General features: G+C 37.9%; 2 protein-coding genes across 2 annotated transcripts; both read left to right on the forward strand.

Moving 5' to 3' along the window:
• The first annotated feature begins 618 nt into the window (after positions 1-618).
• On the forward strand, positions 619-11263 carry LOC112004485 (coatomer subunit beta-1). Its single transcript, XM_024036741.2, has 4 exons — positions 619-2846; positions 6811-7323; positions 8482-8567; positions 10746-11263. The coding sequence occupies exons 1-4, from the start codon at positions 795-797 to the stop codon at positions 10948-10950; spliced, it is 2856 nt and encodes a 951-aa protein (XP_023892509.1). The 5' UTR covers positions 619-794; the 3' UTR covers positions 10951-11263.
• Positions 11264-12847: 1584 nt separating this feature from the next.
• LOC112004474 (exocyst complex component EXO70A1) lies at positions 12848-15236 on the forward strand. Its single transcript, XM_024036730.2, has one exon. The coding sequence runs from the start codon at positions 12881-12883 to the stop codon at positions 14999-15001; it is 2121 nt and encodes a 706-aa protein (XP_023892498.1). The 5' UTR covers positions 12848-12880; the 3' UTR covers positions 15002-15236.
• The last annotated feature ends 276 nt before the right edge of the window (positions 15237-15512 follow it).

A 15512-nucleotide genomic window follows, 5' to 3' on the forward strand; every position in this document is an offset into this window, starting at 1 on the left:
AATAAAAAGAAGTGTTGATTATTTTTTAAGTTAAATCTTCTAAATCAAATAATATCATTTTGCCAGGGTCATGAAATACCCACTTGGCACACAATATATTATGTCAAAACACCCATTTTAAAGTCATTAAATTAAAATATTGGTTATTTACCACAAAAGGTAAATAAGATGAACATAAGGGGAAAGAAGGCTAAATTTTAGGAGTTTTCTTAGTTTTTTATTTTTTAAATCAGGAGTATTTTACTTTTATTTTGAATGAAAAAGGAATAAAGTTCGTCTTTTGAATTTAAAATGAAAATTTTTATTTGACATTTATGAATTTTTTTTTAAGAGAAGTTACCGTTCATTAATAAGGATATTTTTAAACTATAAATTTGGAATCATGATAAAAGGAAAAAGAGAGTCCAACTCCAATTATGGGCTCTTTGCTCATTGTCTGTTCAATCCGGTCCAGTCCAGTCTAGTTTTGGGACCGGGACCAAACCCAAAATTTTAAACTCTAGTCTGAGGTTCTATTGATAGCTAGCATGCCCGTTAACCCGTCACATCACCCACCCAACTTCTCGGTCCAACCCGGCCCATTTCCCAATTCCCACCCGCTTTCTTTTCTTCCCAATTCGATTCACCAGAAATCCAGATCTATTTTCCCCTTCTCGTCTCTCACACTATGTGATACCACTCTCTAGTCTCTCTCTCTCTCTGCACAAAAACCAATTTCCCACACAGATCCAATTCCCAACAGATCGGAATTCCAATTCCCACCTAACACAAAAAAAAAAAAAAAAAAAAAAAAAATGGAAAAATCATGCACTCTCCTCGTCCACTTCGACAAAGCCACCCCAGCACTGGCCAACGAGATCAAAGAATCCCTGGAAGGAAACGACGTCGAATCCAAAATCGAAGCCCTCAAGAAGGCGATCATGCTCTTGCTCAACGGCGAGACCATCCCTCAGCTCTTCATCACCATCATCCGCTACGTCCTCCCTTCCGAGGACCACACCATCCAGAAACTCCTTCTGCTCTACCTCGAGCTCATCGAGAAAACCGATTCCAAGGGAAAAGTTCTTCCCGAAATGATCCTCATTTGCCAGAACCTCCGCAACAACCTCCAGCACCCCAACGAGTTCATCCGCGGCGTCACGCTCCGGTTCCTCTGCCGCCTGAACGAGTCCGAGATCGTCGAGCCGCTTCTGCCGTCGATCCTGTCCAATCTCGAGCACCGCCACCCGTTCGTGCGGCGGAATGCGGTGCTGGCGGTGATGTCCGTCTACAGGCTGCCGCAGGGGGAGCAGTTGCTGGATTCGGCGCCGGAGATCGTCGAGAAGTTCCTGACTTCCGAGCAGGATAGTTCGAGCAAGCGCAACGCGTTTCTGATGCTGTTCAATTGCGCGCAGGATCGGGCGGTGGACTATCTGTTCCGGAATGTGGATCGGATTGCCGATTGGGGCGAGCAGCTCCAGATGGTGGTGCTGGAGTTGATTCGGAAGGTCTGCCGCGCGAACAAGGCGGAGAAAGGGAAGTACATAAAGATTATCATCTCGTTGCTGAACGCGCAGTCGACGGCGGTGGTTTACGAGTGCGCGACGACTCTCGTGTCGCTTTCGTCGGCGCCGACGGCGATTCGTGCGGCGGCGAATACTTACTGTCAGTTGCTGCTGTCGCAGAGCGATAACAACGTGAAGCTGATCGTTTTGGATCGGTTGAATGAGCTGAGGATTTCGCATCGGGAGATTATGGTGGACATGGTGATGGATGTGCTGCGAGCGCTCTCGACGCCGAATTTGGATATTAGGAAGAAGACGATTGATATTGCTTTGGATTTGATCACGCCGAGGAATGTGGATGAGGTGGTGATGATGTTGAAGAAGGAGGTTGTGAAGACGCAGAATTTGGAGCATGAGAAGAATGGAGAGTATAGGCAAATGCTGGTCCAAGCGATTCATTCTTGCGCGATCAAGTTCCCCGAGGTCGCGAGCACTGTGGTGCATTTGTTGATGGATTTCTTAGGCGATTCCAATGTGGCTTCGGCTATTGATGTGGTGGTTTTCGTTAGGGAGATCATTGAGACCAATCCGAAGCTTCGTGTTTCGATTATAACTAGGCTCTTGGATACGTTTTATCAGATCCGTGCCGCGAGGGTTTGCTCGTGTGCACTTTGGATCATTGGTGAGTATTGCTTGTCTCTCTCAGAAGTGGAGAATGGGATCGTGACGATCAAGCAGTGTCTCGGGGAGTTGCCATTTTTTACAGTGACTGAAGAAGGAGAAGTGCAAGATCAAGGTGCGAAGAAAGTTCAGCAAGTGAATTCCACCACTGTCTCTTCTCGAAGGCCCGCGATTCTCGCGGACGGGACTTATGCTACTCAAAGTGCTGCACTAGAAACTGCTATGTCGCCGCCTACATTCGTTCAAGGATCGTTGTCTTCGACAGGAAACTTGAGATCATTGATTCTATCGGGCGACTTTTTCCTTGGGGCAGTTGTGGCTTGTACATTGACAAAGCTCGTGTTGAGATTGGAAGAGGTTCAGCCATCGAAAGTTGAAGTGAATAAGGCATCTACACAGGCTTTATTGTACATGGTGTCGATGCTCCAATTGGGCGAATCATCGGTTCTTCCACAGCCGATTGATAATGATTCTCGTGATAGGATTGTTCTTTGCATGCGATTGCTGTGCAATACTGGTGATGAAGTCAGGAAGATATGGCTGCAGTCTTGCAGAGAGAGCTTTGTGAAAATGCTTGCGGATAAGCAGCACAGGGAGACAGAGGAGCTCAAAGCTAAGGCCCAGATATCTAATGCACAACCAGATGATCTTATTGATTTCTACCATTTGAAGAGCAGGAAGGTAAGGCATCATTGCCTATCTTATCTCTTGCGCATGTTAAACTTACATGGCATCATGAAATGTTTTATCATTACTTTCAGATTTGATGCTTGATAGATTATGCTGATAGTAGTACAAGAAATTTATTTGGATAGTATGCCTAGGCGGAGCTCATTCATAGGATTTAGAATCTGAAGCTGTATATGATACTTACATAATCATGAATATAAAAAACTAGAGTCAAGAAATAAAAGAGGAGAGAGAAGGGCTGGAAACAAGAGCAAATAACATCATAGTTGAACTTCATATTGAAGATATCTATTTAACAAATCTTGTGTGCTATGAGACATTAAGTGTTATAAAATTTTGGATGTATTTTTTTTTTGATAAGTAAAAAGTATATTGATATAAAAAAGGAACATCCTAGTACAACAAGGGAAAGGAAATCAAATACAAAAATTGCAAGAGTCTAGGAAATCAATAAAAGAAGGGAATTATTGTTGTTGCAAAGCAAACAACCAATCCCTTAAAGTTCTAAAAAAGAGAAGCTTGAGGTCCGGAATAGATCTCTCGAAATCTTCAAAACATCTACTATTTCTCTCCCTCCAAAGACACCACATTATGCAATGAGGAATGATGGACCAAATGTAACCATTTCGATGACGACCAAGGCTGCCTTCCCAACACCCTAACAGCCCCAAAACAGTGTGTGGCATAACCCAAGTTACTCCAAATAGACCCAAAACCATAGACCATAGATCCATAGCAAAAGGACAATGAAGGAATAGATGGTCAACCAATTCACCATTTCTCTTACACATGTAGCACCAATCTTCTGCTTCCAAATATTTTGGATGTATTAAGAAGCACATGTTAAGTAACAATGTCAATTACAAATGACAGTATTTACAATATGGTCTTATTGATCAGTGGATGAAATTGTGAAAAACTGCTATTATAGCCAATAATGGATTTAACATAGATGAACTCCATGTTAAGGAGAAAGAAATAATTATTACCAATACTTATTGATACTTCCTGAATGTATGGATGATTCATGATTTAAATAGTGAAAAAACTAAAATTCTATCATAGAGTCTAAAAAAAAAAAAAAAAAAAAAAAAGAGAAACATAGTCTTTCTTGAACTGAACTTAATAGCTTATTATTGGACTCTCTTTTATAGATACTGATATGGGATATGCATATGAATCATAATGGACACAGTGATACATCAATTTGAAAATCTAGTATACAACATGGAAGGGTATACTTTAATACATCGGTATTTAAATAAACATTTTGAATGACGTAGTATGCTAATCTCTAGTTTAAAACGTAAATAACAAATTATATGTAAAGAGTAGAATTAATTAAAAAGTTATTAGCTTCAGAGAGGGAAGAATTTCATGACTCTTTAACAATGCCTGTAAATATAGCCAACTGATTGGAAAAACTTCAATAGGAGTTTCATTGGGGAGGCATCGGTGAGTAGAATAAATTCTATCTAGTAGATTGGAAAATTTAAGTATGCCATTTTGTATAGGCAGGTTGGGTATAAGGAAGTTGACTACTTTCAATTAGGCATTATTGGGAAAGGGCTTTGGAGCTCTGCTTAAGAGAGTGATCTTTTATGGAGGATATTGGTGGGAATTGCATACGGGGTTTGTTCTTGGATCTTGGCCATCAATCTCATGGGTTTGGGGTCTTGAAGACAATCAGGGAGGGTTAGGAGTCTTTTTGTAGATTTACTAAATATTCTGTTGGCAATGGTAAATTTGTAAGGTTCTGGCATGGAGCTAAACAATGGGGAGTGCACTGGAATCCAATTTTTATTGAGGTCAGCTCAATATTTTGGAGCTGGAAGTGCTCACAAAGTTTTTTGATCTTCTATATTCACCTTCTATTCAAGAGCTTATGGAGAACAGGATGAATTGGAGGCTGAGTAAAGATGGGCAATTTACTGTTAGGTCATTTTTCGGGGCACTAAGAGGTGGTGTTCACTCTGATTTCCCTTGGAAGGCAGTTTGGAAGACCAAAGTTCCTAAGAAGGAAGCATTTTTTGCTTGGATGACATTTTTTTTGTTTGTGGGGCGCTGGGGGTACTTAACTAATTTTGTTGGAGAATCTTATCTGGAGAGGCGTATTTCTGGCCAATGGGTGCATCATGAGCTAAGAGTAATGACAAAAAATTGGATAATTTGGTATTGCACTTCCCAGTTGCTATGGATTATGAAATTTTATCTCTGTTATCTTTGGAGTGAAGTGAGTGATGTTTAAGACAGTGAAAGGTAATCAGTGTTGTTAAAAGCGCTGAGCGCACTTAAGTGCAAAGGCCTCCTAGAGCCTAGGTGCAAAGCGCAAAGCGCAAGCGCATGCCTAATTGATGTGAAGCCCACATTTAAAAAAAAAAAAAAAAAATTATTAATGACCAATACAACAATCAAGTGATCAATTAATCATATAAATTACAATAAAACATTTCATATAATTTCTATAACATTTATATAATTCAATTGTGCTTTACAATATATATGCAACCATGATATTTGATGGCCATGATTACAAAACATGGTTGAATCAAAATAGAAGTATAGAACCAAGAAGGCAAAGGCTAAAAAGTACTAGAATGTTAAGTAATGTTATCTTTATGAGTGTCTGATTTAGTGTTTGTTTGTGTGGTTGTGGTTAAAAGTTCAAAAATATCTAAAGAGATAGGCTTAGGTGTATGGTAGCACACCACACTATTAGTTTTTATATATTAAATCAATGGCTTATATCAAACATATTTAGATCTAATCGCTAAAAATCAAATCAGGATTTTTTTTTAAAAAATTTACAAAAAGCTCAAAAAAGCGCGCTTTACGCATAATAAAAAAGCTCAAAAAAGTGCGCTTTTGTGAGGGCGCTTTTCTTTAGAGGGAAAAAGCCCCCAAGGGCGCTTAAGCGCGCTTTTAACAACATTGAAGGTAATGAAGCTCAAAGTCCTTTGGAATTGGATTTCAGAATATTGCCCCATCTTTCTTAATGTGTCATTTATGGAGAGAGAGGAATAGGAGGATAGTTGATGACCAAGAGTTGTCCATGGAGAGTTTAAATCTCAATTGTAGGTTTGTATTATTGCATGTCATTGGATGCCCATAGACCTTTGAAGTCATCTGTTTTCATAGACTCTTTGTATTTGTGATTTGTACTAGGAACTTTTGGGTATATATCCTGTATACTTATATGGATCTTTTTGTATTTAGTTTTTGTTTAATGTGTGTTAGGAACCTATGGGTAGAACTCACCCTTGAAAACTAGCTTGCAAAGAGAGGGTGATGTAGGACAAATTAGGGATATCCTTATTCTTGGGCTTTGCCTTAGCCTTAGCCATCCAAAGAGAATATCCTTTCTTTAGCCAACGTCCATGACGGCTCACTTTAGTAACACTGACCCGATGGTAGTCTTTTCTCTTTTGGTGGCTCCACTCATCTATCAGATATTTTAATCTCCCTCCGGGATCCGACCACAAAGCCGCAACTCCTTTGATCTCATACTCAATGAGCTACACCCGATTACTCGAGGTGGTGGTTGGCTTTGATACTAAATGTTAGGAATCTATGGGTAGAACTCACCCTTGAAAAATGGCTTGCAAGAGGAGGGTGCTCAAGAGCTTATAAACATATGGTTAAATTTATACTTAATCCGTGTGGGACACTAGGATCATAACAATGTGTATGAGAGAGAGAGAGAGAGAGGAGATATTAAAAATTAAATAAGTAATCCTGTTATATCCGGGAGTATCTATGCTTCCTTGGTCACATGGGACCTTTAAACATTTAAAGAAGAAAATCTTGTTGTGATGATGTATACAGAGCTTGTGAACATTTTTTTATTATCTGTTGATCAGTTTTTAGGGTCAGCTTCTTCTCTCTGCCCGTATTCCTCAATTCTTGTTTCAAATATTTGAGTTTGATATGCTTTCTTATATGCACATATTTTCAGGGTATGAGTCAACTTGAGTTGGAAGATGAGGTCCAAGATGATCTCAAGCGTGCTACTGGAGAGTTCACAAAGGATGGAGATGATGCAAATAAGCTCAATCGGATTCTTCAGCTTACAGGTTTCAGTGATCCTGTCTATGCTGAAGCATATGTGACAGTTCATCATTATGACATAGTCCTTGATGTTACTGTCATCAACCGAACCAAGGAGACCCTCCAGAATTTATGCTTGGAGTTGGCAACTATGGGTGATCTCAAACTTGTTGAGCGACCACAAAACTACACCCTAGCTCCAGAGTCAAGCAAACAAATTAAGGCAAATATTAAGGTCTCTTCAACGGAAACAGGAGTCATTTTTGGTAATATTGTATATGAGACTTCCTCAAATGTTCTTGAGAGAAATGTTATTGTCCTGAATGACATCCATATTGATATAATGGACTACATCTCCCCTGCATCATGTGCTGATGTGGCATTTAGAACAATGTGGGCTGAATTTGAGTGGGAAAACAAGGTACATGTTTTTAATCATTACTGTTATTTTAAAATGTGTATTTATTTTGTTTTGAGAAACAAACTGTGTATTTATTGGTTACGCATTTGTTTCAATAATCTGAACCTTATCTATTTATTTATTTTTATAATAATAATAATCTGAACCTTATTGGGTAGGCTTTTTGTCCCCTTCATTGAAGTGATCATACACGCTGCCTTTAGAACATATTTAAAATGCCCCTGAAGGATTTTGTTTTCTTCAATGCCTGGTAATTGTTTGAAACCATTTCATTCAAACATGAAATGTTGAAGAACCAATTGTTTTTGGCCCAAATGACATCTTCTCCCCCCATAACAAGGGGGTGAGTGTGAGTTTCATTAAGTTCAATCCTGTATGGTTGCATGAGTTGTATTTATGTATCAAAAACCTTAAATAAAACTTTTTAATTATGTTTAAAAGTGATGATGGTAGATGGTGAACAAAATGATTCTGCCGAAGGTGCATTTTAGCAACACTGAATATATGTTGGTTTTATTATTAATTGTTTGCATCCATGCATGCTGCTGCTGCTGCATGCTATATCATTCTAGTTTTCATGAATCTAAGGTTGTACATGGTATCACATCATTTAAAATCAGTTATAATTCCTTCTTAGATACAAAACTTGTACTCCATTTTATTTGCAGAAATTGAGGCTCATTTTGATGGTGCTGCACTTGAGCCCTCTTTTCACTAGCAAATTTACTGACTGGAAGTTGGTGCTTTTGTATGTTAGGCCAGGGACTTAACTTCTTTTTTGATAAATAGGCCAGGGTGCATCTTCATTCATTGATTTTCATTCATTGATTTTCATATGTGATGCTTTTAGGATGTTTGTTATCTAATCAGTTACCTTTGCTAGTGATCTGTGACTTGGGTAGGATGTTTGTGACATTATTCTTGCATTTGCTTTTGGGTAATTCCCCATCTATATAGATCGGGTTTCAGTGTTTTAGGCCAAATTTCTCAATGTCTAAGTTCCTGTGGCATATGTTGTTTCATATCCAATAGACAATGTCTATATCTCTTTTGTCTTTAGTTTTAGTATCTCTTCCTCATCTTGTGCTTGCAGTATCTTAGCATTTTGGGATTATTGGTCAGCATTCTAATTTATATAAATATAATGTTTTTTCTCAGGTTGCTGTAAATACTGTCCTTCAAGATGAGAAGGAATTTCTTGACCATATTATCAAGTCTACCAACATGAAGTGCCTCACACCACCGTAAGTTCTATGACTCTGCATTAAGCTTTCTTTACCTTATGCTAATTGACTGAGGATTTGTGTCTGTGTGAATCATTTGAATGTATTAGTAAACATTTTTGTCTCTTTTTTTTTTTTTTTTTGTGGGTGGGTGGGGGGGGGGGGGGTGGGGGTTGTTTCTATAAGAAAATATGTCTTACTCTTGTTTGAAGTCTTGGACGTATGTCATGTTATACAGTGTTTGTTTCTCTTTTGGTTTAGGTAAGACTTGAGAGGGATACAGATTTCATTGTTAATTTTGGTTTATGGCATGCACAAAGATGATATATAAATAATGCAGTATAGTTTGGGAAAGAAATCTATGATGATTCCTATAAAAATCGCCGTATTTTACCAATTTTTTCATATAAAATGCTCATCACATGATTTTTCTTTCATAATACCATGTGAGCCACCTGCTCCCATTCCTTTTGGGTTCCTCTTTTTCTACCATGCCATAAGTAATTGTAAATAGAAAGTAAATAATTGCCCAGTCAACATGATATAATTTTTAGGGTGTTAGAACTTAGTGTAGGCAACCTTGATGTCTTATATCAAACAAAGGAAAAAAAAAAAAAACAAAAAAATACATTGGTTTTGACTTGATTTATATTTTCTGATCCTAAACTAATTTAAATTTAGCTTGTCAGTCTTCATGTGTTAGTAGTAATATGATGAAGCAGTGATGGGGATTTTTTCGGTTTACCAATCCCTACAAAAGTGTAGCGTAAATATGTATGAACTCACTTTTCAGCTAATTTTTTTTTGTTCAACACAAACTCTATTGGTCAGTGCACGTGATTTATCTTTTGTTTCCCATTCTGTGTTTTTTATAAGCATATAAATTCTATACATAACTAATAAAAGGCTAAAAGGGGTGCAACCTAGTATAGGGGAAGAGTAAACAAAGGATGAGCCAACAAGAAAGAAAAGAGATAAAAAGAAAAATGGTTTTTATGTTAGTGTTGATTGGGATTATGATGATTGTTTGACAGTGACCTTTTTCGTATGATACTTTTTAAATGCTGTCATATTGCAATCTTATATAAGAATTATTTTTTTATTATTACTATTAACCTTTTGTATTATATTTCTAAAATGGAAAGTGAGATAGAATAACAGCATAATAAAAAAATAAAAAAATAAAAAATTCAGATTTTACTCTACACCTCCAAACTTCTACATTGGAAAACCTCAATCAGTGGCTATTTTATATCCTGGAATAGAAGTTCATAAGCTTTTGTAGATTTTGGAGGCTCAATTTTGGTTTACTGTCCAATGTTTGCAAATTAGGTTTAGGCTGATGAATTAATGAAAAAAAGATAGGGGATTTGGGACTAAGGCTTTCTTGTTGTTTTGGGGGGAGATGTGATTAAATTATTTAAACCCTGCAGCCAAATGAAACTTTCATCCCACTTAAACACAGGCTGTGGACAAGAGGTTTCTGGTTCTAATCCTGTGAGGTACATGAGTCAAATTACCAAGCCCAAAGGAAGAAAAAATATTTTATTTATCAAAATAGAAAAAGAAAAAAAAGGGATGAAACCCTACAGAATCATCTCTGTTTTTATAATTCCCAAGTTCAAGATCAGAATTCTTAGACATTGCCAATATGTGCACATAATTCAGCAGCTATACAGTAGTTGAATCCATTGCTATAGATCTTTATTTTGCTAATATAAGGGATATCTTCTAACACAACCCCCCAACTTATTATGCGTGATGGAAATATAAAGCATGGATCCTCTGAATTTGTTACCTTCTCTGTCTGATGTATGAGGTGCTCAAAGCTTAAATCTTCTTTTTAAATTTATGATCGTAACTCATTTAATAAATGGAATTATAGTGTTTCATTTGAAAGAACCCCAAAACTGCCTAACCACCTGACATTGTAGGCAGGATGGTACTTCCAAGTATTTGGGGGTCCAGTTGGGGTGGGGGAGGGGGGGGGGGGTGGTGGTTGCAACGTGTAATTATTTCTAACTAATATAAAAAAAAGTTGCCTAATATACTTGCTTTTACTGTTATAGAAGTTAGTTTAACTAGTTACATTTATCCTCCCATTACATCCTTTTGTATGAAACTTTTTGGGAAGAAATGATTGGTGACTGACTGATTTTCATTTGTGCTTGTTCTGATCATTCCTTGATTGGAAATCAGATCGGCTCTAGAAGGGGAGTGTGGGTTCCTTGCTGCTAACCTCTATGCAAAGAGTGTTTTTGGGGAGGATGCCCTGGTGAATGTTAGCATCGAGAAACAAACAGATGGTAAGCTGGGTGGATACATCAGAATAAGAAGTAAAACTCAAGGTATTGCCCTGAGTCTTGGGGACAAGATCACTTTAAAACAAAAGGGAGGCACTTAGACTGGACCGGATGCTTAATTTCTGCCCTTTTTTTGAAGCTCTTAGCCTTATTCAGTTCCAACCTTATTCGTGTACCGATGATGGCAGCATTACTTTTATCTGTGTCTTTGTGTCCCTTATTATTTACATCTATATTAACTTGGAGATCAAATTTGTTATTGTTTTGAATTTTGCATCAGTCGTTGCACTTTTACAAATAGTGATAGGCATGTGATAATATTGGCGTACATTGATGTGAGACAGTTTTGTGCTGTGGCCTTATATTGTTGTCAAACTTTTAGTTGATTTTTTATATGAATATCAGTACTCTCTCTCTCTCTCTCTCTCTCTCTCTCTGCGTGTGTGCGAGCGGGTGCATGAGTATATGTTGACTTGTTCTCATTGCTACCTAGAAAACAATTTTCATGACGAAATCTGCCAGAGTTATTGTCATGAGACAGGGACTTCTCTATTTTAGAGCACTTTTGCGTGCAGAAGACAGAAGGATGCATTCACCAACGGTGTCTTGGTCTAGTGGTGCCAGGGGCTAGACTTGGTAGGGAGAACTACGGTTCGATCCCCTGCAAGCCCGTTGGGAGGAGTTTAAAACCTTAACCCCGGGACCCGCTCCGAAACCGGATTAGTCGGCCCAGTGGGTTCGGATACCGGTTGGGAAACCAAAAAAAAAAAAAGACAGAAGGATGCATTCTAACAAAATTGCACACCAAAAAATTATTATTTTTAAATAAATTCAGAATGAATTTTTTGATGAATCGTTTTCATTTGAAAATTGTTTATTTTCGGTAGCTTATTTGCATAGTCTTTATCAAATGATATAGTTTTTGACAATTTTATGTTAAATGTGTTACAAAAAGTTAAGAGCTAGTTTATTTATTAAAAAAAAAAAAAAAAAACTGAGACAAAAAGCAATAACCAAACTTTTTTCATCAATTCCCAAATGCACAAGAAAACTGTCCCACGGAAATCATTATTGATGGGTGCTTTGTAGAGTAGTTCTCACTTCTCAACTTCTGGTGATGATCCTACTCTCACAAGTCATAGAGTTTTAAAAACTTTTGATTGCATGGTTGTTGCAACGGACTGTAGTGTTCAATAGCCATTGATGATAGGGCGGCTCTTATTGGATAGTAGGAGATTGTTTCTTCTATTTTGTGACGTGTTGTCCACCCAACTGTACCTAAATTCAGTGGGCCTTTTCTTTACTTTAGAGGACAAGTTTGAACTGAATGTGGAGTTGCACCAACGCAATCTAACAGTAGATCGCCTTATCGAGAGAGATAATACTTTCTCAGTGTAAATGGTAGATGAGAGTTTCCCCACGACTCTAGGAAAATCACAAAGTGTATTAGTGGATAATGTTATTAAATGCAAAGCTAGTTCTTATTTTGTCATTTTTTGTTTTCACAATCAAATTAAATTACTTTTGTGGTTTGTTAAACGATCCCAAGAATAATCACCTTTTAAAAGTTTAAACCTTTTTCTTTTTTGTTTGGAATGTTGAAGAAATTTTAAACCTTGATCTTTTGTATAAATGGAGGGGATATGACCTGTTTAGAAGTACCAATGAATTTAGCCAATTCCAATTGATGAAAAATACTAAGAGTGTCATTAAAAAAATGGTTTGAGTGTGCAGTTCATGAAGTAAAACTCAAGCCATAAAATATAATGTTGTCTAGCACATGATCACGGTTTTCTTCCCTGTTCAAGGAATTCACTCATTTGGTCATGTTGGTTGTGGTATCTGAGATATTTGTTTTGCAAGTGAGGATTGGTTTGAATATGGTAGTCTTCTTCTTTTACTTTGTTTGGTGATGGTTGGTGAGGAAAAGTAAAATAAGTGTTGCAAAAGAAACCACAAAGGATTTCTTTACTATACTCTCAGCTTGAATTAAAAGCCTAACTACTAGTAGTTGGTTGGTGCATTCTAAGAATGGCCATGGCTGTGGTGGAGAGCATTGAGAATCTAGTTTCTGCTAGGCAGTTGTTGCAGACTAGCTTGGAGAGATCAAGAACTCTTGCTTCTGCACTAGACAAAATGGGGCCTAGATTGGAAGAGATTAACCAAAGATTGCCATCTTTGGAAGCAGCAGCAAGATCCATCTCAATACAACAATGTGCATCTTCCAGAATTAGAGACCATGTTGAACGTGCTATAGGACCTGCTGTTGCAGTTCTGAAGGTCTTTGATACTGCTCGTGAGCTTGAGAAGTCACTCTTGTCTGACCCTTGTTCTGATCTCTTTGATTACCTCTCAGTCATGAATCTTCTTGAAGAAGCATTGAAATTTCTTTCTGACAATTGTGAGCTAGCAATGAAGTGGTTGGAGGGCATCTTTGAATGCATGGAGGACAATGCAGTCACCAATGATTGGTGCCTCTTGAATGTGAAGAAATCTTTGAGAATTCTACAGGAGCTGCAAGTCTATGAGGAGCGTGCCCATCTTGAAGGAGGGTCTCTCAGTGCTGCATTTAGAAAGCTAGAAATTGAATTCAAGCAACTTCTGCTAGAAAACAGTGTTCCTCTTGCTTTGGATTCCCTAGCAACATCCGCTGCAGAGCAAGCCTCCGTTTTTGCTTCATCATCTTGGTCTGTGCCTGTCGTACAGAAGTTGCAGGCTATTGCTCAAAGATTAAATTCTGATAACCAGCTTGAGTCCTGTATGTCTGTATATGTTGATGTGCGAAGTACAAATGCTAAACAAAGTTTACAAGCTCTTAGTTTGGATTACCTTGAGATGTCAATCACAAAATTTGATGATGTGCAGAGTATAGAGGGGTACATAGACCAATGGAGTAAGCATTTGGTGTTGGCAGTGAAGCACGTATTTGAGCTTGAGCATAGACTCTGCAATGATGTCTTCAAGAAGATAGGATCAGAAGTTGCAACGGGATGCTTCTCAAAAATTGCTTCTCAATCTGGAATCCTTGCTTTTCTCCAATTTGGGAAACATGTGGCTGAAAGTAAAAAGGATCCCATCAAGCTCTTGAAGCTGTTAGACATGTTTGCTTCTTTGAACAATCTGAGATTTGATTTCAATCGGCTTTTTGGTGGAGAAGGCTGCATCAAAATAAAGAATCAGACAAGAGATCTCATAAAAAAGATTGTTGATGGCGCCTGTGAGATTTTCTGGGAACTTCCTCTTCAAGTGGAATTGCAGAGGCGAAGTTCTCCTCCTTCAGATGGCAGTGTTCCAAAGCTGATAAGCTTTGTAACTTTCTACTGTAACCAGCTGCTTGGCGATGATTATAGGCCAATCTTGACACAGGTTCTTGTAATCCATCAGAGTTGGAAACAAGAGAAGTACCAAGAAGGTCTTATTCCTAACCAAGTTCATGATATAATGAAAGAAATTGGGCTAAATTTGGATGGATGGTCAAAGGCCTATGAGGATATCTCCTTGTCCTACCTCTTCATGATGAATAATCACTGCCATTTTTGCAATCTGAAAGGCACAAAGCTTGGGGATATGATGGGAGATTATTGGTTAACAGCACATGAGCAGTACAGAGACTTTTATGCAGTACTCTACTTGAAGAAGAGCTGGCATAGGCTTCTGGCACCTTTAAGCCAAAAGGGTCTAACTTCATTGTCTGGTGAAGATTTGGTTGAGAGGCTAACTACATTCAACGAGGCTTTTGATGATTGTTATAAGAAGCAATCCCACTGGGTTATCTGCAATGAAATCTTGAGGGAGAACGTATGTAAGCATCTAGTGCAAGCTATTATTCCTCTTTATATGTGTTACCTGCAAAACTTCAGTCTTTTGGTCGAACAAGATGCCAATGCGGGCAAGTATGTGAAATACAGCGTGCAAAATTTAGAGAAAATGCTAAACTCTCTGTTTCAGCCAAACCTAACAAGTCTTGGGGTTACTAAACAAGGACTCTTGCTTGGTAATGTGAAATCCACCGGACGGGGTATGGAGAATATGGTCAGCTCTCTCTTCCAGCAAAAGTTAAGGGGGTACGGCAGTATCAAACAAGCACATTGGATTGGTAAAATAAAAAATTTTGTGACCAACCAATTCCGCTTGACACTTACCGCAATTTGATAGTATGCCATTGTCAAGAGGCAAAAGAACAGCTTTCCCTAAGCATACTGCTTGGGAACACTAATTAATTTCTTTTTATCTTGATGTTTATAAGATGTCTTCTGCAGTACCTAGTTTGCTTGTAGGTGTAGCCTTCTACAAATTGTCAAAGTAATACATTGCCTAATTTTTCAAAGTAGTTTGTTGTAGCCTTCTAAAAATTGTGTATATTTTTCAAAGTAACACATTGCCTGAACATGTTGCCCATATCTTTGCGACTAGATTATTTATGTTCATAAGCCGAAGGCACATGCCTTTTTATTTATTTATTTATTTATATTTTTTAAGGATGACAATGCCGTAAATTATCTTGAGTGTAAAGTTTTAGAAAGTCTATTAAGCATAAAGATTTACGGGCGCTTGACACCCCCCCCCCCCCACCTCATTATACATTGTTCCAAGAGTATAATAAGTGTGTATTCATTCCTCTTACATAATGGCGAGTCCCGCTAATTTAAATTCACGTTGAAAT

This window comes from Quercus suber, unplaced genomic scaffold (genome assembly GCF_002906115.3).
Source record: "Quercus suber isolate HL8 unplaced genomic scaffold, Cork oak 2.0 scaffold_461, whole genome shotgun sequence".
Classification (NCBI taxonomy): Eukaryota; Viridiplantae; Streptophyta; class Magnoliopsida; order Fagales; family Fagaceae; genus Quercus; species Quercus suber.

Bases quoted from the DNA above. Each gene is read 5' to 3' on its own strand.
- LOC112004485 (XM_024036741.2), top strand. From the start codon at position 795: ATGGAAAAATCATGCACTCTCCTCGTCCACTTCGACAAAGCCACCCCA. The intron at 7,324-8,481 runs GTACATGTTTTT...GTTTTTTCTCAG, and splicing joins AATTTGAGTGGGAAAACAAG to GTTGCTGTAAATACTGTCCT. The intron at 8,568-10,745 runs GTAAGTTCTATG...ATTGGAAATCAG, and splicing joins ATGAAGTGCCTCACACCACC to ATCGGCTCTAGAAGGGGAGT.
- LOC112004474 (XM_024036730.2), top strand. From the start codon at position 12,881: ATGGCCATGGCTGTGGTGGAGAGCATTGAGAATCTAGTTTCTGCTAGG.